At 48.4% G+C, this 25,350-nt stretch overlaps 1 protein-coding gene across 2 annotated transcripts; it reads left to right on the forward strand.

The window, feature by feature from the left end:
• The first annotated feature begins 286 nt into the window (after window positions 1-286).
• On the forward strand, window positions 287-23,833 carry DENND11 (DENN domain containing 11). 2 transcript variants are annotated; one of them, XM_019749867.3, is made up of 10 exons: window positions 287-633; window positions 7,529-7,628; window positions 8,598-8,756; window positions 12,600-12,753; window positions 13,176-13,314; window positions 14,321-14,452; window positions 14,628-14,778; window positions 15,438-15,506; window positions 17,840-18,053; window positions 18,614-23,833. In XM_019749867.3, exons 1-9 carry the CDS (start codon window positions 366-368, stop codon window positions 18,033-18,035), a joined length of 1,368 nt encoding a protein of 455 aa, XP_019605426.2. In that variant the 5' UTR covers window positions 287-365; the 3' UTR covers window positions 18,036-18,053; window positions 18,614-23,833. The 2 variants fall into 2 exon arrangements, with proteins under 2 accessions (XP_019605426.2, XP_019605427.2); XM_019749868.3 differs by having other exon boundaries at window positions 288-633; window positions 17,840-23,833.
• Window positions 23,834-25,350: the final 1,517 nt, after the last annotated feature.

A 25,350-nucleotide genomic window follows, 5' to 3' on the forward strand; every position in this document is an offset into this window, starting at 1 on the left:
TGTAAGAATTCACGGTGGTACAGTTACCCACGGAATCCTAGGTGAGAAGGCACCACCTCCCAGACCCAGGTAGACAGGTCCAGGTGGCTGCGCGTCACGGCCCCACACACTTCCTATGACAGAGCATGCACGGGCATCCAGGAACTCTGGAATCAGGCACGCAGCTCAGCGAAGCCTGTTGGGGCTCGATCGCGAAGTCGACTCCGGTGGGAGGGCAGCGGGGGCAGGGCGGGGCCGCACAGGGCAGGTGCGGGCTTCGGGCGGCGGGGAGCGGCGCCCCGTGGGCCGGCCGGCCGGCGAGGGGAGTTGCTGCGGTCCGCCCCTGCGCCCGCCCCTCGCCGCCCGCGGCTCCTCCTCGCTTCGCCATGGCGGAGCGGGGCGACGCGGCGCCGCTGCTGCGCTGGGCCGAGGGCCCAGCCGTCTCCCCGCCGCAGGCCCCGGAGCTGCAGGCTGGAGGCCGCGGCTGGGGCGGCGCCGGGGGCGGCCGCTTGGCCGCGGAGCCATGGAGGCGGCGGGAGCCCGAGGAGCTGGGTGCCTCCGGGGTGCTGCTGCAGCCCGGGCGCCTGGAGCTGGGCGACGTGGAGGAGGACCAGGTGGTGGCCGTGTTCGTGGTCACCTTCGATCCCCGCTCGGGTGAGAGCCGCTCGGGGACCCGGGATAGGGTCGCCCCCGCCCCCGCCCGGGCTTGGGGGACGGCGAGGGAGGGGCTCGCTGCGCGCGCACCCACACACCTGCACCCCCATTCCGCCCGCTGGGCTCCCGAGGAGTGATCAGAGTGCCCCCGCGAGGTCTGGGCGCGGGACGTGGGGCTTTGTTCCCTGCGCCCTCCGACCCTCCCTCCTTTCTGTCCGACTCATTCTCCAAATCCCAGTCCGCGCTCCCATCCCCACTGTCGTGTTTGCGCTTCTCCAACGATAAAGGATCCTGTTTGTGGCCACCCGCACGCTGGCTTTGTTTTCTTGCTTGGCCAAAAGAGGACGCCTACCCACCCCTCTCCCTGCCAGGTTAGCTCCTGAAATTGAGAGTCCTAAGCTCCCAGGATCTCTGGTTCCCTGCCCTTACTCCCCACCTGTCCCTCCAAGGTAACTTTGCAAGCAGCCAAGTTCACTTTCTCTGACAGCTTTAGTTTGAGGAATTAATGCCGGGAGTATTAGGGGATGAAATTGAGAAATTAAGCTGGAGACCGATTAAAGGAGAAGTCTCCTCAGATAGGCTCTTGCCGGTATTTTTGGGGAATTCAAAGGCTGTTCACATCACCTTTAGCCGAGCCACCCAGGCAGGAAGCGTGCATTTTAGTGGCGAGAGACTTTAGGGGTTCAGAAGTGAATAGATACACTCTCTCATCTGGTCCTAGGCCGTGAGGGGCCTGTCATTCCCAGAGCTGTTCTGTGATCATTATTGGAGGCCGGAGAGCTGAAGTCATGGTTCTAGGGTTTAAGAAAACCCTGGTGTGTCAGTGTCCCTAACTCCAATGGAGTCGCTGGAACGTGGAATGCCTGTTAGTGAAGGATTTACCTGCTTCTTTCTGGTCCTCGGACTATGAAGGTAAACCCTCATTGCAAAGAACTTGATGGTTGCTATGCAGTGGGAGGAAAAAGGGTAAGTAAGGGCTCTGAGATGGGGATTCAGACAGGGCAGACAGGAGGTTGCAGGTAGGGTCATGTAACTTTGGTCAGGGATTTTAAACCAGCAAGACACCGGAAGTGACAGTTTATGGGGAGCAGAGCAGGCCTTTCTGACTCTGGCTGTTCGGCCATCCAGTCCCAGAGACTCAAACTATTTTGACTGCAACCCACCCTATGAAATTAAGTTTACGTCCCAATCAATACCCTCACACACATATACATATGTAACTGGAACAAGTTTCATGAAATAGTGCCAACCCCTCCTACATGAAGTGCATACTTGTATTTTGTTTCATTTGTAACATGTTTTTTGTGCAGTTCACACATCGACTCACATATGGTTGGGACTCCAGATACCAGTTAGTTTGAAAAACTGCTCTTTTTTGACCAACGTAACCCTGACTTCTAGATAAAAACAGATGCTAATAATACTTATTATGCCCTACCCCATCACCAACAGGTAAATGTAGCAGGTCCTCGAATAATAGTTTCATTCAACCTGGTTTCGTTATAACAGTGATGAGAAAAAAATAAATTCCTGATCAAAGCCACTGTCTGTGGAGTTTTCACATTGTTCCCCTGTCTGCGTGGGTTTTCTCCAGGGACCCCAGTCCCCCCTCCCCACTTCCCCATCCCTAAGGTCTGCTCATGAGGTGAATGGCATGTCTCTTATGTCCCTGTCTGAGTGTGGGTGTGAGTGGCCTTGTGATGGAAAGGCGTGCTGTCCAGGGTGGGTATCCACCTGTGCCCTGAGCTGCCGGGAGAGGCTCTGGCTACGTGCAACTCTGAACTAGAATAAGCGGGTTGGGAAAGAATTATCTTACTTGTTTGTATTAATCTCCTTGAAATGTATGGAGAGTGCACATTTCAGTGTTTACTATTTGAAGTATTTTAGGTTTTTATTTAGAAATTTGGTGATGTTTTTGTGATCAGAAATATGCCCTAGGAACTTAACCCTTGTTTATATCAATTAGCTTTTGGTAGAATTGTTTTCGTGATAGGTGTTTTTGCTTTAAAGTTGCAGTTTCCAAGAATCTAGCGACGATATTATGTGAGGACTTTTGGTTGATAGGAGCGTGAGATTCACTCTGGGAAATGTTTAAGAGTAATAGAAGAAATGGGACCTTACCAGGGTCTGATTTAGCGGGGAGGAGAAAAGAAAATCCTACATTAACCACAGACAGAGTTGATAAAAATTGAAAAGCAGAGCTGGGACCCTTGCCTGCCCTGTGAGTCACAGGTGGTGAGTGCGGATTCATGGGATACACACATACACAGGTGGGTATTGTAATGGTGTTCAGATGAATATTAGTGAGGAAAGAAGGGATTGTAAACGATACCTGGACACTTTATGCAAGCATTTTACTATAATGGTGTTTCATTTCATTCTAATCACCAGTCTGTTATTTGATGATCATTTATACCCAATTTATACATGAGAGTATCATTCTTCTGGATACAGAAGAAAAGAGGAATTCTTTTGGACATTTAGAGACAAGGTTTGGAAAGCTCAGTTGGGTACCTGTAAGAAAAATCTAAGAGGGTAGAGGCGTGAAAGATGTTATTTTCACTGGACACATGGTTTGAAAATGATGGTAATTGGATCTACAAATGATATGAGGACTGGAGGTGCACACACACACACACACACACACACTCACTCATTCACGCTCACACTCACACACCCAGCCTTTATGTGGAGCAGGGAGTCCCAGAATGGTGGTGCTGGCCATCTGGACTACAAAGCTGCTATTGAAAGCAGGCCCAGATGCTAGCTAACTATGCAAGCTGGGTGGGAAAGGTTGGCAGGCGGAAGATTGCTTTTTCATTGTGTTCAACCCATTATTTAAAGCCCTTGATATTTTTATTTTTATGTTGTTCTTTGGGTTTCTAGTAAAATGTTCTTTTCTCTGCTTAACTAAGGGAAAAGGTATTGTCACACTTGGAAATCAGCCCTATCCCCTCTCCCTCTGTCATGCGGGGTGTCATGCGAGGTCTCAGCTCCCGCTCCCCACATAAGAACGCAGGGTAGGGTGAGGCCAAAAAGGAACACCCACGGAGCCATAGATAGGGGAGTCATACCACTATCTTCTCGCTGGCGGCTGGGTTGGAGACACAGGAAGCAGGAGACACAGGAAGCAGGAGCCACACGATCCGCAATCTGCCATCCGCTTCTCTGCCAACCGACCTCACTTGCTAGCTGCAATCCCCCGTGCTAACTGCAATGCCCACTTGCTAGCTCAGCCACGGCAGTTATATCAGTGGCTGATGGCTAACCGGTCACAGCTGATGGCTAACTAGTCACAGCTGATGGCCATCCGATCACAGCAGATGGCCATTTACTACCCAAGTGAGCACCTTTCCACGTGAGGCCAAGAGCCTGGAAAGTGCTCTCTGGGACTCTGTCCCCACACCCCCTGTCTATGGAGGTGACATAGCTGACTCAGCACATGACTAAGGGCTTGTGTGGGGGCCTGAGGCATGGAAAGCACTGGACCTGCAATGCATGCCACCTGTGAATCCGCCTCATTAGCTTCTTTCTGAGATTCACTTTGAAAGGCTGCCTTTTCCCTAGAGTTATTTTGTGGGTGTCAGGGGGAAATTTCTGTGCTGTGTGCGTTTGTATTGGGGCATCTTGTGGGGGGCAGGAGGGGCTCATGGAATGGCTGAGGGAGGAGAACCTGCTGAGGTTTTTAAGATGTTTCTTTTCCCCTAGTTCTTCAGGAAGAAATTGTGCCTCTCCCAACCTCAGTTAGTGCCAAATTACAGCTACACACCTAGTTCATTTAGTACATCTGAATGTTCCATGTTTATGTCAAACATGAGAACTAAAAATCACTCACTAACTTTAATCTCCATACATTCTCTATGTGTTCAATGAAATACAAGCATTTTCTTTTAAACAGTGAAGGTGAGATGTCTGGGGAGTGAGTTGGATGCTTCCCAGGTCATCTGACTTGTGCAAATAATAAATGGCTCCAGCCACGGGTGGGGAAACTAACAAAGGAGAATGAGAACGGAAAATTTAGAGTATAATTTTGAGATGCAAAGAGCAGTCCTGAGAATGGCCAGCTGAAAGAGGCAAAGAGACAGCCAGCTCTGACAGCCAACAGGAAGGTCTCTTAGAATGAGTAACTGCCACCTCCTTTCTCTCTCGTTTCCATCAGATGTCAGTGGAAGACACTTGTGGTTAATTTCATTAATTTCCCACGTTGGCAGAACCTTTCCCAGGCTATTGGTGATTCACCTGCTGTGGTTTGCAGGGAGAAGTCGATTTGTGGCCATCTGCTGTGAATGCGGCTGCTTCTCTGGAAAGTCGAGAGAGAGTGAAGTGAGAGCGGGAATCCCAACACCCACCAGTTACTGCAGGCCCACGGTGTGTCAGGAACTATGCTGGGCGTTTCCGGGGCCTTGCCTCTCATCCCCCCGACAGTCTTCTCTGTATGATGAGAAAAGCTGACCACAGAACCACTGAGTCACCTTAAGTCACAGGGCAGAGAGGGACAGAGCCAGGGACAATCCCGAGTCTGCCTCTCTCTAGGGCCTGCTCTCTGTCTCCACCCCACACCATCGCCCAGTGAAAAATGATACCTGGTGTGTGAAATGGAAGGTTTTTTTTCCATGTAAAATTAATTCACTGGAATTCAGCCATGGATTGGCATATGGCTGACTTGAAACCACCAGGATGAATTTCTTCCTCCCTCAGGTTTCTTTATACTGACTCTTTCTTCCCCTGCTTTGGATATACTTTCATTGTAGGGGATTTTAAGACTACCTATTTAAAACTATTGAAGACCAAAAATCAAGTGATGTGGGCCGTTTACCTTTCTGGTGTTGGAGTCTGAACGAAATAATCTTTCTGGTTTCTTCCATGTGGTGTCGGGACCATGAGACTCCTGGATTCTTGCCTTTATTCCCGAGACAGGATTCCTTTTTACTTTCCAGCTGAAATCAGGGCATATGTATATACTACTGGGAAGAAGCCAATGGGAAGAGTAGAAATCAAGGCATATGTTGGAAAAGGGAAACCGGGGGCAAAGCTTCACTCTTGAGGTTAGAGGGAGGCCGTCCTGCTTATGAAACAAAGACCTCAAGAGGAAATGCTTGGTTGGGAAACACGCAACAAGGAAGGAGAAAGAGGAAGGAAAGTCATGTATTTCCCATTACAAAGAGATCGTTTTGGTTCAAGATCATTGCTTTTTCTATTTTAAATATATGAGATGAACTTTCTAACGGGCAGCAGCAGTAGCAGCGAATGTCTATTCTCCCAAAAGAAATGGTGATTCGTGGAATGCAATATGCGTGGGGCTGTGGTCATTTCACATTTAAACAGGAATAAAGAGAGAGGCGACACTGTATGCCGCCAGGACAGAGCATACGTCCCCCATCTAGGAACGTATAACCCATCAGCTCTAGGAGGCCCTCACACACACAGCTGCCAGGCTGACCTTGGAGGGGCAGGTATGTCCACAGCCTCAGCATTGCCTTCTGGGTAACTGAGCCACCAGCACAATGAAGGCGTTTGTCCAAATTCTTTAAACAGGGACTTATTTGCCTTTGCAGGAGCCGAGCACCTGACACTGTGCTGCCAAGTTATGTTCTACCAATATTTACCGAATGGCTGAATGTACACAATGCAGATTGCCACGTCTGTTCCTCTGGGTGCCCTCCTCTTAAGCTCTCTTTGCAGCTAGAGGCTAGGCAGGGGCTGTGACAGGCCCAAGAAAAGGGTGGATGCGAAGTTGGAAGGAGAGAGAATTAGGGGTAGAGAGGCATCTGTCAACGGTGACGTGTCTGTCTTTGATTGACTCCCCCTGAGGTGAAACCTTGTGTTGAATCTTCCCCAGGCCCCAGCTCCCTGGCTGAATTCCTAAAGTGTGGTGAGCATGTTTGGAAAACCAAAGGCCTCAGGGTGTGAAAACTGGGCCTGGGTTGGTAATGCTCCGAGTGCGGGTTTTCTAGCATTAAGTAGCTCACCACAAGGATTGCTATTTTTGCAAAATCGCTTTAAGCCTCCAGAAGTTTCATATATGAACTGGCTCCCAAGTTTTGAGCACAGTAGACTATTTCTGTTAAAGGATGACGTTTGGCTGTGATGCCGCTTCATGCCCGTTTATAACCCCTTATGTCTACCGGTCCAGAGACTGTCTTGTGTGTTTGTGGACTGGGTATGCAATTCCCCTAATGCCCCAAACAATTATCTGAAAGCATTGTTGTCCGGGATTATTGGTGGTATTTCTAATGCCTAGGAAATTAGGACTTAGAGCGCTGATGATAAGCTTGCTCTAAAATGAAATCTCACAAGTCGCTTAGTATTTTTATTTTGAAAATTTTGACTATGCATGAAAATAGGGACTATTCTCTAGTGTCCGCTCAAGCCTCTAGGTAACACTGTACAATTCTCTGGTTCCCTCAGTCTGATGGATGCTTGTCACTGCTCCTTTCTAAATTCCCATGTTACCCTGTGTCATAGCCATGTACCCCCCAGAACCCGTAACTGTAGTCGGTGGTCTCCTTCTCTGTCTCTGTGTTTATCTCTGGACTCGAATCTTTTTGAGGTCAGAGACTCTACCTTATTTGACTTTGTAGCTCCAACATCTAGCCTAGTGGAAACTCAGTAATTAATGATGAGTGATAGAGCCCCAAAATGCTGGAAGCAAAGAACGAATGGCCAAAGCTTGGCGAAGAGCCTCATCCAGGGAGAGAGGTGAAGGAGGGAGGGCCCTCGAGTAACTCAGGAACTCGGCCAGCATGTGGGTGATGGATGAGACGATCCACTGGAGCGTGTTGGTGGTTGAGTCACCAGCACATTTCTTGAGAAGCCATGTGTGCTGAGCCCTGCACTAAGCCCCTTTCTTTGAATGATTGTTTCTTTTAACGTGTGGCCTTTTTCTTCCCCACAGGAAACATGGTGGAATGGTGTTTACCTCAAGATATCGACCTCGAAGGTGTTGAGTTCAAATCTATGGCCAGTGGGTCCCATAAAATCCAGTCTGATTTTATGTAAGTAGTTCTAAATGTAAGTCTTCTCTATACCATTTCCTCCCTGCTCTCTACTTTCCCTCAGAGCATAAGGGCTGTTGTCAGAGGCTCTTCGGGAGGCGTGTGTCAGTGCCCTGAAAATGTATGTATAGTTTTGTGTTTATATTAATTTTCTAGCAAGAAGGTCCCTGGCTTACATTAGGCTCCCGATGGATTTCACGACCCCCCAAAAGTTAAGAATTCCTACCACAGAGTTCTCTCCCTTTCAAAGCTATTATTGGACCTCCCTTGAGGTTTGGCTTTAATAAAGAACGGTTTAGTTAAGATATTCATGGGCTAAAACTTGGAATTCCAGCTTTAAGTATGGCCAGTTCACTGTCCTGTGTAATTAAGATTCTTGTGGGGGAGCAATTGGAAAGAATGGAAAGGTAAGGAAGTAACTTTAACCTTCTCATTGGGCTGAAATCATGACTGTCACAAGTGTGAGAAAGGGGAAGGAAATGAAGTGACAGCTCTGGTCATGTGCTCAATTAAAAACATCAGAGACTCAGGAAGTAAGGACGGGATCAACAGCGTTTATGATCATAGAACAGAGTACTGGTTCTAAATGGGCCTGAAGACGAATCTTTGCTCTGGTTCTGCCATCACGTCCTTAGCTGTTGTGCAGAAGAGGACAAGGGGTCTATTTATGGTCACGGGAAGTTGCGTGGCAGGCTGGCTAGAGGTCAAGTCCTAGCTGCAGCTGGATGACCCTTGGCGAGCTGCATACTTTCTTTGAGCTTTGGTTGTCTCATCTGGGAGGTTGAGCAGCTTGGGCTAATTGTTCCCCTGAGATTCTAAAAAAAAGTGTTTTTTTTAGGCTGAGCTTTCTCATGGAGACCCTGGACTCAGTTATTTCTTTTCTTGGGGTTTGCCTCTCAAAGGAAAACACAAAGCAAAACGAAGTGTCTGTCTGCTTTCGTGCCACACTCCCTCTTTGGTCTATTTTAGCTATTTCCGGAAAGGGCCCTTCTTCGGCCTGGCCTGCTTCGCCAACATGCCTGTGGAGAGCGAGCTGGAGCGTGGCGCACGCATGAAGTCCGTGGGCATCCTGTCTCCGTCCTATACCCTGCTTTACCGGTACATGCACTTCCTGGAGAACCAGGTTCGGTACGTGCCTTACGTCCGTGCAAGGGGAGGCCGCAGGGACCTGCCAGCTGGTGCGTTTTGATGAGCCCTCGAGATAAAGGTTGTGTGCCAATCAACAGATGCCTTTTCCAAGAACATCCGCCGCCGTGTTTCCCGCCTCAAGTGGTGGTGTTATTGTTTCAGTCAGCGTCGTGCATAATAATTCTTCATGGTGTAATGAAAGCTGGGGCAGATTTCGCTTTCAGTTTATATATAACTGTCATCAGTTTGGATGAATGAAATAATTTGCCGTCACATGCATGATCTTTGTTACCCTAAAGCCACAGTAATTACCTCCTCGCCCCAGGTAGGCACACAGACTCTAAAAATTCTAAAGCCTAATCATTTCTTATTTAGGGTAATATTATCTGGGGTAATAGAGAGGGATTTGTTTTTTTTTTATTAGAAGCAGCAAAACTAGTCATTTACTATTGTTTTTCATTATGAAGTCATTAATTTCATTTCAGATTTTGAGGCAGAAAGCTATCCCTAATCCCTAAAGCACTGTTAAAATTTTAGCATATTTTCTGGTGTGTATGTGCGTGTGTATTTTAAAAAATACACACTTGACATACGTATATATTTTTCTGTATTTTAAAATTTCCTAGTTTTGCATCTTAGAAGTAATTCCACGGAGAAAGAAAGAACATTTTTATTGGGGTCCTGATCCTTTTTAAAACTGATGCTTCCTGTTAAGAAAAAAATTAATTTCTCAAATAGGCAATATATTCTCATGGTTCAAAAGCCAAAAATTATAAGGCATTGTTATATTAGTTTGGGTCCTGGCTAACTGGTGACAACTAGCCCCAAGATGGCTTAGATAAGCTAGAATATTCTTTCTCTCTCATGGGACAGTTTAGAGGGAGGCAGGTGGACAGGGTGGGCAGCCTTTATAAATAATGCCACACTCAATCCTCACAAACAAGTACCATTTCACATGTAAGCAAAATATGTGGACGTTAAGTTTCCAGAAATAAAATGGGGGGGTTCAAAGGGTATGTGTTTTGTGTATATATATTAATAGATGGTGTCAAATTGCTTTCCATAGATTGTCCCATTGTACTATTTTGCATGTCCAACAGTCATGCTTCCTCTGACATTGCCAGCCTCAAAATAAAACTTTTGGGTTTTTGGCATCCTGATGGGTAAAACGTGGTACATGAGAATCGTTTTAATATGCATTTTCCTTCTTATGAGTGAGGTTACGTTTGAGTCATTTGGCTTTTCCGTCAATCATTCCTAGCCTTTGCTAAGATTTTTTCTTTTTTGGTTGTTGGCCTTTTCTTACTAATTTCTAGGACTTCTTTGTATAATGGAAGATTTGTTCTTTGTGACATAAATTGAAAATGTTTTTCCACTTTGTCATTTATCTTTTCACATTACTTTGTCATGTAGGTGCCTCCCTTCATTGAATTCATTTATCTTTTTCTGGCTTCTAGCTGTTGAGTCACAGTTAGAAAGGTTTTCCAGCTTGGTGATTAAAGAGGACACAAGGTTAACATGAGAGAAGAGATTTGCATGAGAGAGTATGAGGAAAGGAAAGAAGCATAGTGAGGGCAGCCCAGGTCCCGGGAGGGATAATACTCAACTGCAGGAATGACATTTATAGAAATTAACTAGACTTGATTTCTGAAAACACCTAATCTGTGTTTTATATCATCTTTGTGGTCTTTCATATTAATCAAACTTGCATCAATTTGACACAGACCCCTGAAGAGCCCCTGAAATCTGCCTTCTCAGAGTAGACAGACACAGCTTAGCCATCAAGGGTTTCCCACCTACGCACGAACATTTCTAAGAATGAAAGATGATTATAAGCACCCCCTCTGGAGTTATTTCTTATTACATCATATGACTGCTTCCTTGTGCAAGCTTAAAACAGAATGTCTAGGAACCCCCAAATTAGCTGTTACTCAGAGAGGAACTTATTTTAGTAATCATTTTTTCTGAATGTAGTTGATTTTTTTTTCTTTTTCTTTCTTTGTTTTTTGTTTCTTTGTGGGTTTTTTTGGCTTATTTTATTTTATTTTATTTTTCTTTTGAAGATGTAAATTTGCCTGTTTTTTTCCAGGGCTTGCCCACCACCTTCCCTATTTATCCCATTGCTGTGCCTTCACGGCGTGCCTGGCTAGATCCTGCAGGATAGCTAGGAAGGAAGGAAGGAGCCGAATGTTTTGTGATTGACGGACACGTGTCACAAACTGCGTGAGGCACTTTTCCCACTTTATAACAGTTCATTTTCATCTCAAAATGATACCAAGGTAGTACTAGTATCTACTAAAATGTAGTATCTACGTTTTAAGGAGAGGCAAGAGAGCAGATTTTGAAAAGTGTAATAACTGGCCTGATGTCCACAATGAGTGGTAGCTGTAGCCGTGACATTGGGAGCTGTCAGTCAGTCTGGAATGGAGATGGGTGGAGGGCAGCTGGCTACCGGTTGGAGGATGAAAATCTTAAATCTGAGCAGTTTGTGTCAGCATTTGAAGTAAGCCAACAGTGGCATGTTGGGGGGATGGCCTGTGTTAGTCTCCATTGTTCCAGGGCCAACCCTAATAGGGGGTACCACCCCTTGCTCAATAATACCAGATTTTTTTCTTTTCCGTTGCAGTATGATGGAAATTGTAGGGTACCAGGAAAACACAAATGGGCGAAAAAGGTTTTAATGCCTTTTGTTTCTCCCTATGTTAGTTTCCTAGGGCTGCTATAACCAAGTACCAAAAACTAGGTGACTGAGAATAACAAAAATGTGTCGCCTCACAGCTCTGGAGGCTGGAAGTCTAAAGTCAAGTTGTCAGCAGTCGGTTCCTTCTTGGCACTGTGAGGGCGAGTCTGGCCTTGCCTGTCTCCTAGCATTTGCTGGTTTGCTGGCCACCTTGGTGTTCCTTGGCTTGCAGACACGTCACTCCTGATCTCTGCCTTCATCAGCACGTCCAAATTTCCCCTTTTCATAAGGACACCAGTCATACTGGGTTAGGACTCACCGGAATGCCCTCATTTTAATGTGATGACCTCTGTAAAGACCCTCTCTCCAAATAAGGTTATATTCTGAGATACAGGGGTTAGGACTCCAACATATTTTTTTTCGGGGGGGAGGTGGGCTCAGTCCAACCCCTAGCACCCCCACTAAACATTGTGCCAAATAGTATCTACAGCTCTCGACTTGAAGGCAGGATTCTCCCCTGTCCAAATGGTCCAGGGCTTCAGGGCAGCTTTCTTTTGGGGTCAGTTAGCAGGGCTGCCCACAGCCAAGTGGCTGCCCGCCCGAGCGGGTGGGGGTGGGGAGAGAAGAGAATTTGAGTTTTATTTGTTACTTGGTGTAGAAATGATGAGCCCTTAATGACATCCAAGAATTGTTTTCCCGTGTTTGAGGCACTGAGGGGTAAGCGTCCTCTTACTCTTCTCTAACAACAAAGCAAGCAAGCAGGCAGGATTTCTAAACAGAGCAGCTGGAAGCAGGGCGCCTGTGGTCTTCTAAGCCAGGCCTTCTCACAGCTCGCAGCCTTGCTCTGGGAAGTGGCACACATTGTTAGCATACCTTGCTCAAGAACAATAGGCATTAGTCACAGTCTGTTAATTCTGCCCGTTTCCCCGTGAGAAGGGCAGTGAATGTGTTCTGTGGCGCTGTCGGAGCAGAGCCACGGTTGAGCTTTTCCCAAGAAGCTTCTGTAACAACAAAGGAGGCGTCCTGGGAAGCCTCAAACTCTTCATCCTGCGTCTTTTCAGTGTATTAGGTCTTTGTCCCGACGTGTTGGAGGCCCTGGGATGGTGGGAGTGAGGGGCAGAGCTGCGGCCAGAGCCCTTCTCACTCTGCCCGTGTGTTTGCAGACACCAGCTGGAGATGCCTGGACATTACTCCCACTTGGCCGCCTTCTATGAGGATAAGAAAGGGGTACTCCGTGCTGGTCCGGGGAGAGGCGGCAGCCTGCCCCCCGTCTGCTGGCTGCCTTCCATCCACCGATACATGTACCCTGAGATGAAGGTGAGGTCAGCCGTACTCTCACAAGTCCTGGACTCGTGTCTGGGTACAGTCGTTCTTAAATTTTTTTTTATTTTTTTTTTAATTAACAAGGAATTTATGTCTTGGGCTCATGCCCAAAGTCTGCATTTGACAGAGCGGGATTGCTAATCTAAGTGTTTGGGTTCTCTTAAAACATAAGGCAAGTTATTGTAGACAATATGCTTTCTGGACACTTCTATAATCATGGTGCAAAGCTGGGTGATAGGCCAGTCGTGCTGGGCTCCTAGGGGCAAGGGGTAGATTTAATTCTATTGATCGCTTCAGATATTTTAAAGCCAGACATTTGAACTAAAGGTGAAGAGTCTGAACAGGTATATTTTCTTAGTTACAATACTCGTATTTTGATTATTTCTAACAAGCTATTCTTCCTTTTTTTTTTTCAGATCACACACCCCGCTGGCTGCATGTCTCAGTTCATTAAATTCTTTGGAGAACAGATCCTCGTCCTTTGGAAATTTGCCTTACTTCGGAAGCGCATTTTGATATTTTCTCCCCCTCCTGTGGGCGTCGTGTGCTATAGAGGTAACCAGCAGCCAAGGTCAAGGGCTCTTCCTCAGTTCCCTGGAGCTGAAGCTTGAGTCTTTCCTTTGTTGACCCAAGGTCAGAAGAGTTTGGGCCATATCCAGGGGGTCACGGGTGTTAAGCCTGGGAGGACACGGTTGGATTTGTATTTTAGAATGTGGCCTCTGGTGACAACAGACGGTGGACTAGGTGACAGATCAGTAGTCTGATGAGAGATAAGGGTCTGGATTAAAGTAGAGAAGATGGATTCCAGGTATAGTTAAGAGATAAACTTGACAATATTTGGTGCGTGATTGGGTTGTAAGATTCTGCTGTGTGTGAGGTTGTAATGGACGAAGAGTCTAGGATGACGAGGATGGAGGGACCCCTAGAGCAGGAGGCGTAGATGGGGTGGTGTGACAGCATTGGCTTGGGACACAGTGTGTGCTGTGAGGCCCTCGTGAGATGTACACCAGGCACCGGTCTAGTTGGGTCAGAACCTTGGGGGGAAAGTTGAGCTACAGATCAAGCTGAGAGAGCTACCAACCCTGGAGGGGGGTGGCATCACTTGGGGAGAGAGTGCGTGAGGAGTGGCGTGCCAGTGTTTGAAGAGGCAGGCATAGGAGGTGGACAGTAAAGGCGGAAGACACAGGAGGCTGAGGCAGAACCGTCGGGAGGAGGGAGGAACCAGAAGATGAGAGGGTTCAGTAGGCAGGAGTTTTGAGGGCACCGGTGCCCAATCTTCAGCAAGGCCTAGTGAGGTGAAGACTGACCCATGTCTACTGGATTTGGTAGGACATTGCTGGCATGACCTTGACAAGACCAGGTTCTGCTGTGGGACCCGAAAGGCTCCCTATGTCCCCACCCGGTCTCCTCACAGCGCAGGACCTCCTGGTTACCCAGGTACCAGGACAGCTCAAAGCAAAGCCTGCCACACGTCCTGGGAGGCCGACCCTGAGGCAGCGGCCAGCGGCAGGGTGGGGCGGGACGGCCTCTCCTCTGCCCTCACCGCCTCTGTCCTCCACAGTGTACTGCTGCTGCTGCCTGGCCAACGTGTCCCTGCCCGGCATCGGGGGCACCATTCCCGAGTCCAAGCCTTTCTTCTACGTGAACGTGGCTGACATCGAGAGCCTGGAGGTAGAGGTGTCCTATGTGGCCTGTGAGTATGGGGCCCTCCCTGCCTCCCACCCACACGTCCCTGCCCTGACCTCTGACAGACTCCCAGCTCCCCGCAGACTCGGGGCTCCCCGACTCTTTGTTGTCCTGTTGGGGTCGGGCTGGCGCCCTTCAGTGCAGCCTCCGGGTTTTCATGTCCCGAACCTCGGGTCTCACAGGCACCACAGAGAAGATTTTTGAGGAGAAGCGAGACCTGTACGACGTGTACGTGGACAACCAGAACGTGAGGACGCACCATGACCACCTGCAGCCCCTGCTGAAGATAAACAGCGCTGACCGGGAGAAGTACCGGCGGCTCAACGAGCAGAGGTAGTAGGTCTGGGGCCCGGGAACGCGTGTGCCCACAGGTGGCGGCAGGGGCAGCCAAGGCCGCACGTACTCAGAGATGTCCCCCAGGGGCAGCCCTTCTCAGGACAGCTGGGGGGCTCTCGGTCACACCTGTCCTGTCCACACTTCCCCTTGTGGCACATGGAGAGTGGGCAGTGAAGGGAAGCCCTGCAGTTGGAGAAGGCTGGCCCCCAGCACACTGTCCTAATAGGAGGGTAGCAGGTACACGGGGTGACGTCTTTCTGCTGGACTTCGGAATCTGTGAAGCCCAAGAGAACCAGCAGTACGTGCCCCACAGTGCTGCAAACTTGCTCGTACATTATCTCATGTCTTTCTCCATGATTTGGTCATCGTGGGAAATAAATGGTATCATCACCCCTAGCTGATGGGCACTTAGGAGGGATTGTCACTTGCCTGAGTTTACACAGGGCCAGATGTGGCCCTGGATCCTCGGGGTCTTGACTCCCAGCCCTGATTATTCCTTTCCTGTCCCTCGTCTCCCTGCCTTTGGACCAGGGGCCGGCTCCGGGTCACCCCCCTTCCTGGGAGGCGGTGGCCCATGCAGATGCCTGACCGCTGACCGAGCCAGTGACGGGTCCTTGCAGCTGTGCCAGAGTCTCACGTTGTTCTCCTCACAACAGGCAGATGCTGCTGTACTCCCAGGAAGTGGAGGGAGACTACAACCCATGTGAAGAGGACCTCTTCGTGCTGTAAGTCAACGGAGGGTCCCTTAGCACGAATGCTGCAGGCCGGGGTCCTTCCCAGGTCACCCTCTGCAGTCCGGGGACATCCTTTATTGCTGCTGTCAGTGTAAGAAACAGCTAAACCTGTAGAGAATTCTTGAGTTTTTTGAGCCAAACTGACGACATATGCCAGGGAGCAAGATCTCCCATGCTCCAGAGAAGGGCAGTTTTGCAGCTTATTTTATACATGAGAATCAACGGAGGAGACGAAAGGAGGGTTGCATGAAATCCATTGGCGGTAGATTAAGGAGGTGGGAGGAAGCATAGCAGGGAAATCTCCAGGGTTGGATAAGAGGCCAAATGGAGAAACATGCTTCCTTTACATTGGCGGGTGCAGGATAGTTAATAGTTAACATTCGCAGCACAGAGAGATGCTATGGGGGTAACGAGATAACAGTGAGGGCTTCTGTGGTCTTGTGCTCTGGTGCTGGTGGTTGTGCCTTTGAGGAAAAGGAACTTACTGTGACGTGTCAAAGGTACGTGACCCTAGATGCATGAGAACAGTGGACCGGGCTCACTTACGGTAAAGACTGACCTTTGCTGAGGAAGCTGTGGGCCTGGGATGTGACTACCCGCTGCAACCTGCCCAGTTAGGAATTTGTGATCAGACCATCGTGGGTGGTGACTTTCAGTCACGTGGCTTATCAGATTTATTGCAGAGCCCCTTTCCATTAACACTGCCAGAGGCACTTAGAGCTGGGCACTCGGTAGTGGGGGACCCAGAGGAGTTAAAGAAAGAAGCAGGGGAAGGTTATTGAGAGAAAGTGGGGTGCTGAGGTTTTTCTTCTGGGCATTGCACAGAAGGTCTGTCTGTCCCTCGGCGTTCAGGGCTAATGGTATGGAGCCCAGCTCTAAGTGCCCCTGGCAGTGTGAACGGAAAGGGGCTCTGCAATAACCCTGACAAGCTCGGGAGCCACACGGCAGGCCTGACAAGCCCAGTGACCGAAAGTCACCACCCAGGAGGGTCTGATCACAAATTCCTAACTGGGCAGGTCGCAGCGGGGTTCAGGTCCCTCGTTGCTTCCTTTGAAGAGGGCAGTTCCTTGTACTGAGCATTATGGGATACTCTGAAAATTGAACTCTTGCACCTAATGAAATTCCCCCGGCTCTATGGGTGGTCAGGGTGGGAGCCCTGGCCTTCACACCTTGAATTCATTCATAAGCAGCTGTTGAAATCATGTTCGGTGATGAGAACAGAATTGCAGTTGAAGTGGAAACAGTTCTCCCAGCTTCCTGTTTGGTCTTCCTCCCTGTGTCCCGGGATGGAGGTGGGGCATCGCACTTGCAGTTAGAACCATTTCTAGCTTTGATGTTGAAAACTTCAGGTTGACATTTCAACACCAGCACAGTGCTGTGATTCTAAGAAGCTGTTCTTTCTAATGGATACTCGCTGTTCAGAGGTAACAGTGTCTGGGGATTGAGCAGAGAGCCGGCGGTCTCCTCAGGTCGGACACATTCCATTGTATCTAAAATCCTGGGCTTCCGGAGCTTCTCTGGGCCCTGGGCACCTCTGCTGAACCCACGAACTCTGTGGAACACAGCTGAAAGGTCCAGACAGTTCTTCTCTGAACATGGTCCCTATATTCATGCAGTACTGCAAATCAGCAACACGTAGACCATGCGCTGTGCATGATTTTTTAAAAAAGTAATCAAAGGACAAGAAACGCCCAAGGATGACGGTGAGCTATGGCCGTATTGGAACCTACAGCCTGACTCCGTGGTTCCTTTACTCTTTACTTCTAGCCTCGCTGGTGTCCCAACATTCCCGGTGCCTGCCCCGCTCCTCTGAGCTCCACCTTTAATGTGTGGAAGGTCAAGGTCACGGTCAGCCTTGCACAGTCTGCGGTGGCTCAGCTGCTGCTGCTCTAGTTCCCTAGCCAGGCCTTGAAAGGTGCATTTCAGTTTCTCACTTTAAGTCTTGACCTCAGAACTTCATTATCAGTTGTTTTGTTTGTAACTTCCCCTTATGACGAAGCAGAAAGAGAGGAACACAGGATTTGGGGGCCTCTCCCTGAGCTTATGTTTAAACCTCTAGTGACCTCTCAAGAGGGAGACCACTTTTTTGGCAACCAAGCCATCACTTGCTCAGAGATTTAGCTGATGATACAGTGATGAATGCCAGTGGTTTCTTTGCTAACCTTTAACTTTGATCCTGCGTTCTTCTTTGAAAAGATATTAGACTTCTAAAACCATTTTAAACGTATATGAAACAAAACGGTGGCGTATTCGTTCCCCATGTATGGACTGCCGGTGAATTCTTGTCTTTTCTGCCCTCCCTCTCCTGTGTCTTGCGACTGCAGGTTTTTCCTAGAGCAAAACAACCGGATATTTCAGACTTTGTTGGAGGTGTCTGCCAGTCAAGACAAAACTCTGACAGCCGAGCATGCCCGGGGCATGGGTCTGGACCCCCAGGGAGACCGCAGCTTTCTGCTGGACCTGCTGGAGGCCTACGGCATAGATGTCATGTTGGTCATTGACAACCCCTGTTGCCCGTAGGGAGAGTGAGCCCCACCGGTGAGCCGCTCCCATGGGGAGTTCACCCCAGGCCCCCGAGGACTCATTTGTTATTAAATACGAAGGAATATTGTTTATACTTCCCAACAAATGTAATTTTTGCAGTCTCCTTTCTTCCGGGCTCCCTAGAGGTAAGACGAGACTGCCTCTGTGTGGCTTTGTGTTCTGCTGTGGTAGGATGCCGGAGTCTACCGCGCTCTCCCAGAGTGGCTGCCTGGTGTGGTCGTAGGCGTTAACAAAGTTGACTGTCACGTGTCCTTGTTGACTGATGTCAGGGTGTGTGGCGAAGGCCACAGATCATTAGGAGCCACCCGAGCTCTGGAAATACTGGGGTGGACCGTTCTGGAAATCTGTCTGGTCTGTGTCCCTTGATGTATTCAAGAATGAGACAACTGTCTGTCTGCCCAGTGTGGCCTTGGATGTCCATCTGCCCAAAGGTGGAAGCTGGACCAGACACCTTTGCAGTATTTTTATCAGTTCTGGGAGTCCAGTCTTGGGAGGAGATCTCGTTTTTCCCGTATATTAAGACAAATCTGTGTCTTCTCTATTTACATGCCTAGAGACCCCAACGTGGGACAAAAGGATGTTTCTGACACCAAGTTTGAGCATCTCTCAGGACAGGATGACAGGGAGAGGTTGCTCTCAGCCAGCTGAAAACTACAATGTTAGAATGAAGCCTTGAATCGTTCCTCAGAGTAAGTTAACATAATGGTGGCCACTCAATGTACTATTCCTCTTTCTTGGAATCCCCACCTTGTGAGATGGGTTCACGAATTCCTAAGGACCATGCCAGCCCTGGAGCTTGCAAGCAAATTCATCTCCCATTTCAGTCTCCCTTAAGAGCTAACCATCCTCTTGGAGTAACTTGGGTGTTTTTAAAGAGGAGCATCTACGGCCCACAAAAGCAGACCAGTTGAGGTAGAGGAGAGAGAAGAGGTTTCTTCAGCTGGATGACGGTCTTCTGGATGCGTCACTGGCAGAATCTCTGGATGAAAACAAGGGTCCTCTGGACTCCCTCATCAGACAAGGAGCTGAGCTGTTAACTCAGAGGCTGGAGCCTGCTAACAAGACCAGGTACCAGCTCGGCGCCCTCACAGACTTCTCTTTAGCACAGACAGTGTTCCTCGAGCAAAGTAATTGGGGCCAGAGATGTAACAGATTTGTTAGAGAGCAAATCTGACAGTGCGTCCCCCTGGGAAAGTGGCCAGGAAGCCCGAGTGTCAGCAATGAGTGTACGTGTGCTTCCCTCCGACGGGGTTTGGTCCAGGACAGCTCCCATCGGTCTCTGCCTGTTCTCTCTGGCTGCGTGTCAGCTTAGGTGAGACAGCGACTGTTAACCACAGGAAGCCAGCTCTGATGAGTTCCTAGGCCATCATTTAGGATTTTGACTTGGGATTCTAAGCTATTGGTGACAAATAATTTCTTCCCCTTCACCCTTCCTGCCTGGTTGTGTGACTGAAATCACAATCCATGTATCCCCGTCCCCGAGTTCCAGCCTGGCTAATGTACACAGCAGAGAGAAATACCTTCCATGGAGCTCCTTGATACAGAATTCAAGACTAAAGAAATTCACGTGTGGAAATGCAAATAGACATTGATTCATCACTGTAGCGTCTTTTATGTAAATATATAAATAAGTTGGGGCATTGAAATGTAAACTAGACAACCACTACATTTTTCTCCTCTGCAGTGTGGGTTGCGCCATCATTTCAGTAATACATAGGTTTACAAAAGAAAAGAAATCTGTGTTCAGTAGTTGAAGCTTCACTGCCATGTTCTTTGAAGAGCAAACCTTGTCCTCTTGTCTCTCGAGAAGTGACCTTTCTAAACTTGGGTCAAGTAACCATTCCTGGTGTCCGAAAGTTCAAGGTCTCCTAAGAGGGGGTGAGTGGTCAGAGCAGGGGGAGGGGTGAAAGGAAGGCCGGATTCTCTCGGAGGACATAGGCTGACCCTCTTCCTGGAGAATTGGGGGATTTGTTGGAAGAATTTTCTTTTTAAGCACTTCCACTAGAGTCTGTATGCCTGCGAACCTTTTGTTTCTGTGGTTTTATAATGCCGAGCTCGGGAGTGCTGATGTAGAGCTAGTGAAAACGAGGTTCCCGTAGTTCCTTTGAATGGTGGGTCAGGGGTTCTGGGCTCCTGTGAACTCCATACTGATCTAGGTGGACGTCTGTCTGCTAGCTCCATGCATCCATCCTCATGCAGAGGGCTGGGGTGTGGGTGTCCCGGAAAGCTGTGGGGCAGTGCCATGTCCCAGGTCATATGGAGCCTGGGCTTCGCTGAGCCCAGAGCAGAACTTCTCCCCTCCCTCCTTGTGTTCCTTTGAAGAGGGGACCCAAGGACTGGGTCCCTCCCTCCATTGCAGCTCCCTCGGGGGCTAGAAGTTAGCCCTGGCTGAGCAGCATGCTCACTGGCTCTGTGGTTTCCTTTGTCACTGGTTGTCGTGACCCGAGGATTTCTTGCCTGGACTGAGATATGGAGCGCCTGGCTTCCAGGGTCACTGTTTGAAGGCTTGCTTTGTCCCTGATTCTGCTCGTGCTCCTCTGCCTTCTCTCCAGTATCTTAGGTGAGAGCAGAGCCCCCCATCATTTGCTGCCAGTTTTCTAGAAGGGGACTCAGTCTGTGCGGTACCAGGCAGGAATCCTTGCACAATGACAGAGCTTTCGTCACTGTTGAAATATTTCCTGAGGAGCCATACGCTTTGGTTTGGAAGATGCTGGTGAATATCCTTTGAGGTACCTGCCTTCCAGGTCTGTAAGCTCTTGAGAGGCTGGATTATACTGACCACTGACCTTCTGGGCCAGCTTGGAAACCCAACCTGGGCTGTGGTACCTTAACCACTGGGGGCTTCTGGCCTTGGGGACCTCACGCCCTCCCCTGCCCTAGCCGCTGGGTCGTCCTGGGGAGCTGTTAGCCTGATCTAGCAACATGCTTACCTGAGATACCTGGGCTGCCCTGTCACCCTGAGACGGAGTTAGAGGACATTTCCAGGTGGCAAATTTCCTTGTGAGGCTGAGAATCCAGGTGTGGGGTTTGGTGATGTTGAAGTGGATTTGTTTCAAGTTTGCAGGCTTGTGAGATGATAGTAAGCAATCTTTAGGACAGTGTCCACCAGTCGTATGGCTAAGGACTTTCTTCGGAAGGAGTCAGAAGTAACAGGGCTTATCTCCTACGAGACCAAGACTTACGGGCCAAATCATTTGCTTAGAATTAGCTTCGGCTTTCGTCCAGCAGGGAGCGTTGCTTAGAACTGGTGTAGGTCATTTGCAATGTAAGTGTCCCGCCTGGGCGCTGTACAGCCTCAGGAAATTATGATCGCTGTGAAGTAGAAGGCATGGGCCGCTCATATCCACCATCCATTATGGCCTCTCTTCTTCCATTTGGCTGGGGAAGGGAAGCTGATTTCATGGACATACTGACAGAAATCATTTAGCACAGGAATTTGCACCGATAACTTAACCTTGTTTTGTTGCACAGGAAAGTCCAGATGGGAAATTTAAGTGCAGGTCATTGTAAATACCACACGCGAGGCTTCATTTGTCAGTGTAACGACCTGTGATGTTTTAGCTGGAACATAAAAGGAAAGATCCATCATGGCTGAGTCACTGCTTCTCACTCTGGTGGCTGTCAGGACAAACTGGCTGTTTGTCTTGATACATGGAAAGCCCTTCAAACACAATAAAAAGATGAGATGATTCACCTTTAAACAGCGGCCTTTAGGTCACCTTTTGCAAAGGGCAGTCATGAATGAACCTTTTCATGGTGATATCGCGGGCCTCCAGGAAGAGGCAGGGACCTCAGGGAGCGGTTGGTTTGTGTTTTTTTATGGGACGGCGTGGCCAGGGAATGGACTGAGATGCTTTCTCCAGTCCCAGAGTAGGTCATTCTTATAAGTAAAGGAGGGGAGGGGACTGCTGGACAAAACCCTAAGACAGCGTTCGTTTGACAGCGAACTTGCCTTAGTGTGGAAACACTTCTAAAATAGCAAGAGTCACTATGGGCCTAGCACACATGCGTGGCTTTATCTCCCTGTTGGGTTCCTCGCTCGTGGGCCGAGAGTCTGAGCAAAGCCCAGTGCTCGGCTGTTTGCCCTGCACTTCGCAGCCCTGCCTGGTGCCCTGCGGCCAGGATCCTGCAGGCCCAGTGCCGTCCCGCATTTCAGGAAAACCCTTTTCTGATTCAGGTAGGGGTAGAAGAGGAGCCAAGGGCTCCTTTCACTCCCAAGCCATGGACTTTTACTATTTCCTTTGTTACTAATATACCTCTGTTCCCAGGAGCTACTGGAGTGCTGAGTGTGGTGGGAAATGGCTAACTGTGAATTACGTTAATGCTTTTCTTATAAGAGATGGAAGTTTATTTTTATATTGGTATCACTGTGTGAAGTGAGGATGCAGAGGTTGAAATGGAAGGAAATTTCCAAACTGTAATCCTAGAAGAAGTGGGCAGTTTTGGAATTTGGAAGCAACTGAGATTTATAAAAGTTTTATTACTTAAATGTTTTGGAGAGTGAAAAAGGAGACTGTGAAATCTTAATAGCCCTCTTTAGGAAGATAAACTTGACAGTCCTCGGGAGAATGACCTACCGTCCCCAGCCTGAAGCAAAACTTGTACAAAAGGGGGTACATGTGATAATGCTGATGAGGCCTCTTAACTGGTGGGGCTGGGAGGTGGTTTTTGTAACTGGCACTTTAATTCACTTTTGGAGCTGGAATACAGGGGCAGTTGGATGAAACTGCATGTTCAGAAAGGAAATAAGAACCTTCCAGTGCTATATAAATAATGATGGAGAAATAAAGCCCTGCTTTCATTTCTTTAGAGTTCATTCTAGAAGCTCAGCATAGCATGGGCTTTCAGAGGTAAATAGGATCTCAATTCAGAAAATGTATTCAATTACTATAGCAGGAGGACACATGTGAAGTGTGTGCTACAGCCTATTTAGACTAATGATCCATTTCCTTTGCTTTCTAAGGATAGTTGGGGAATGGCGGAGGTTGGACCAGGGTATTATAAATTGGCCGGAGATGATCCACAAAATGAAAACTCCACTGAGGTCACTGAGTTAGCTGATTGCTGACATTAGAGTGAAAACTTCCTCTGGGCAAATTAAGCAAAGATAAAAGTATAAAAACTATTCTGAAGGTAGCATCAGGCAAGGAGTTTCAGTGCCCACAAAGACCGTAAGTCAGGGAAGGTATAGTTGCTGAGCTTTTGAACAGACAGGGTGGGAGACATTAGGGTACAGAGTAGAGGAAAACAAAATGCACTTCCTTATTTACCCCCTAGCTTGCTGGCTAAACTTTTTGTTGGTCTGGGAAAGAAACTTTTCTGAAAAAGAAATAGTTGTAGCCTTGGAAAAGCGATTTTCCTCCTTTTTCCAAGTTAGGAAAAGCATAGCCTCTCCGTCACCTTAAATGTCAAACCCCTGTTTTGATGACCCCAGTCTAAGAGTTATAGCAATAAGAGAAACTGAATCTATTTTTGTTTCAAGTCTTTACCTCATGTGATGAAACCTGTAAGACAGCTGATAACTTTCACCCGGAATATTAGTGCATATAGGTATGTCGTTCTTGCTGTTTTCAGTGGCAATTATTTTAAAGAAAGCTGGAATTATTCTGAAGCCAAGAGCAAATGTTTCTTGAACTGATTTTGTTCTGGGGTACAAATAACATCTGTGTTTATCATATCTGTATATATCTGAACCGAGTTGTGTGCAGAGAGGTTGATATAACTATATTTACAGAAAATTAATTTTTACAATTAAAGTTCACATTTTAACATGAGCACGTGTGCTGCAGTTCTTCATCTAGTCCAAGAAAAGTGGTTTATAGGAGGGGGGCAGGCCCGCCCAGCGCGGGAGCAGAGCCTGCTGGGCTGGACGCTGGCCTCACTCCCAGTGATGGTGGAGGAAACCGGAGAGCTGGTGCCTGTCCTGCTAGAGGCCGAGGTCTGGCCGAATATGCTCAGGTAATGGAAGCCAAAGCTGGGAATGGCTATGTGCCCTCAGTGCCATCGGACGACTTCTAGAGAAGAACCCCGCAGAGCCCGAAGCCCTTTGTTTCGCATCTCTGCCTATCACAGGTGACTTTAAGAGGTTATCCTCGATGGCTACCTATATGTGACTAACACACATACACATGTGTATGTATACCGTGTGTATATGTACACACTCAAGTTTTACTTGATTTTTAACCTTTTGGGGAGTTAATAGTTTGAGGCAGGACATTCCTAACACGGTTGGCACTGTTCAGAGCCAGGTTCCCCCTTTCCCAGCCACGTGACCTGTAACATGACCTCCTCCCTGGGGTGGTTTTGTAAAGCAGCACATACTGCATGCGAATCGCCAGGGCTTCAGCAAAACGCTTTCTAGTCAACGACATTTAATAGAAAACATCTGTATTTTTAGTAGACGTCATCTTGGCTTCTGACTGCAGTTGGTCTGACAGGAGGTTTGTACTAAGTAGGAGGTGGGGGAATGGCTCAGGTTTGGGGGACAGGGATGCCGCTCTCCTAGCTGCACTGTTCGATGGCCTTTGCATGGACATTGTATGGAAGGACGAGGTAATAGATATGGAAACCAGATTCTCACAGGCAGTAGTTTGAATCAAGAAAACCAAATTTGAACGGGGGCATATTTATATTTAAAAGTGAATAAAAAGATGCCTCTGGATTAACTATCCTCCCTACCCCTATGTTCCGTTATTTCGATGGAAGGATGAGAATCACTCAGGCTACCAGCACGTGTGTGTTTGCTGTCGAGGAAGAAGCCAGATTCCGTGCTGGTCCTCTATTCTAGAATCAGAATCACTAAATTCTCTGGGCTCATGTGAAAACGTGCTTTTCTGAGGCCCCAGCCTCCCCTCCGTGGGCAGGTGTGCCTCCCTCTGCAGGTTTGGACCCACCTGTTCTTTTTTTGGCACATGCACAGCTTTTCATGCCACTCGGAAGAATGTACAGCTAAACAGGTAGGCCTTGTTTCTGTGCTCGTCACTTGGCAGGGGTCACGGGCACGTATGTTCTGTCCTAGAATTGACGTGTCCGAGCTGGGCCTGCAGCCAGGGCCTGCCCCGTCTTCCCCCTCACTCTTTGGCTTCCTCTTTACAGAAGACAGACTCACCCACCTTACCATGCTGCACTGCCCTCGAGAGTACAAAGCCTCAGGGGCACCACACAGGGAAACGTCCATGGTGGGATTACAAGTCAATGATGGCAATGGCTGGCTAAGAAATCAGTGCTGTGCTTTCAGCAAACTAAAGGGAGATCTGATCCAGCTGTTGTTAGATCATTATTAGTCATTTTT

Source organism: Rhinolophus sinicus, chromosome 8 (genome assembly GCF_057876585.1).
Source record: "Rhinolophus sinicus isolate RSI-liver-muscle chromosome 8, RSI-T2T, whole genome shotgun sequence".
In the NCBI taxonomy this organism is placed as follows: Eukaryota; Metazoa; Chordata; class Mammalia; order Chiroptera; family Rhinolophidae; genus Rhinolophus; species Rhinolophus sinicus.

Excerpts from the sequence above, each read along its gene's own strand:
- DENND11 (XM_019749867.3), top strand. The coding sequence starts at position 366 with ATGGCGGAGCGGGGCGACGCGGCGCCGCTGCTGCGCTGGGCCGAGGGC. Across the intron at positions 8,757-12,599 it reads TTCCTGGAGAACCAGGTTCG|ACACCAGCTGGAGATGCCTG; the intron begins GTACGTGCCTTA and ends GTGTGTTTGCAG. Across the intron at positions 12,754-13,175 it reads ACATGTACCCTGAGATGAAG|ATCACACACCCCGCTGGCTG; the intron begins GTGAGGTCAGCC and ends TTTTTTTTTCAG.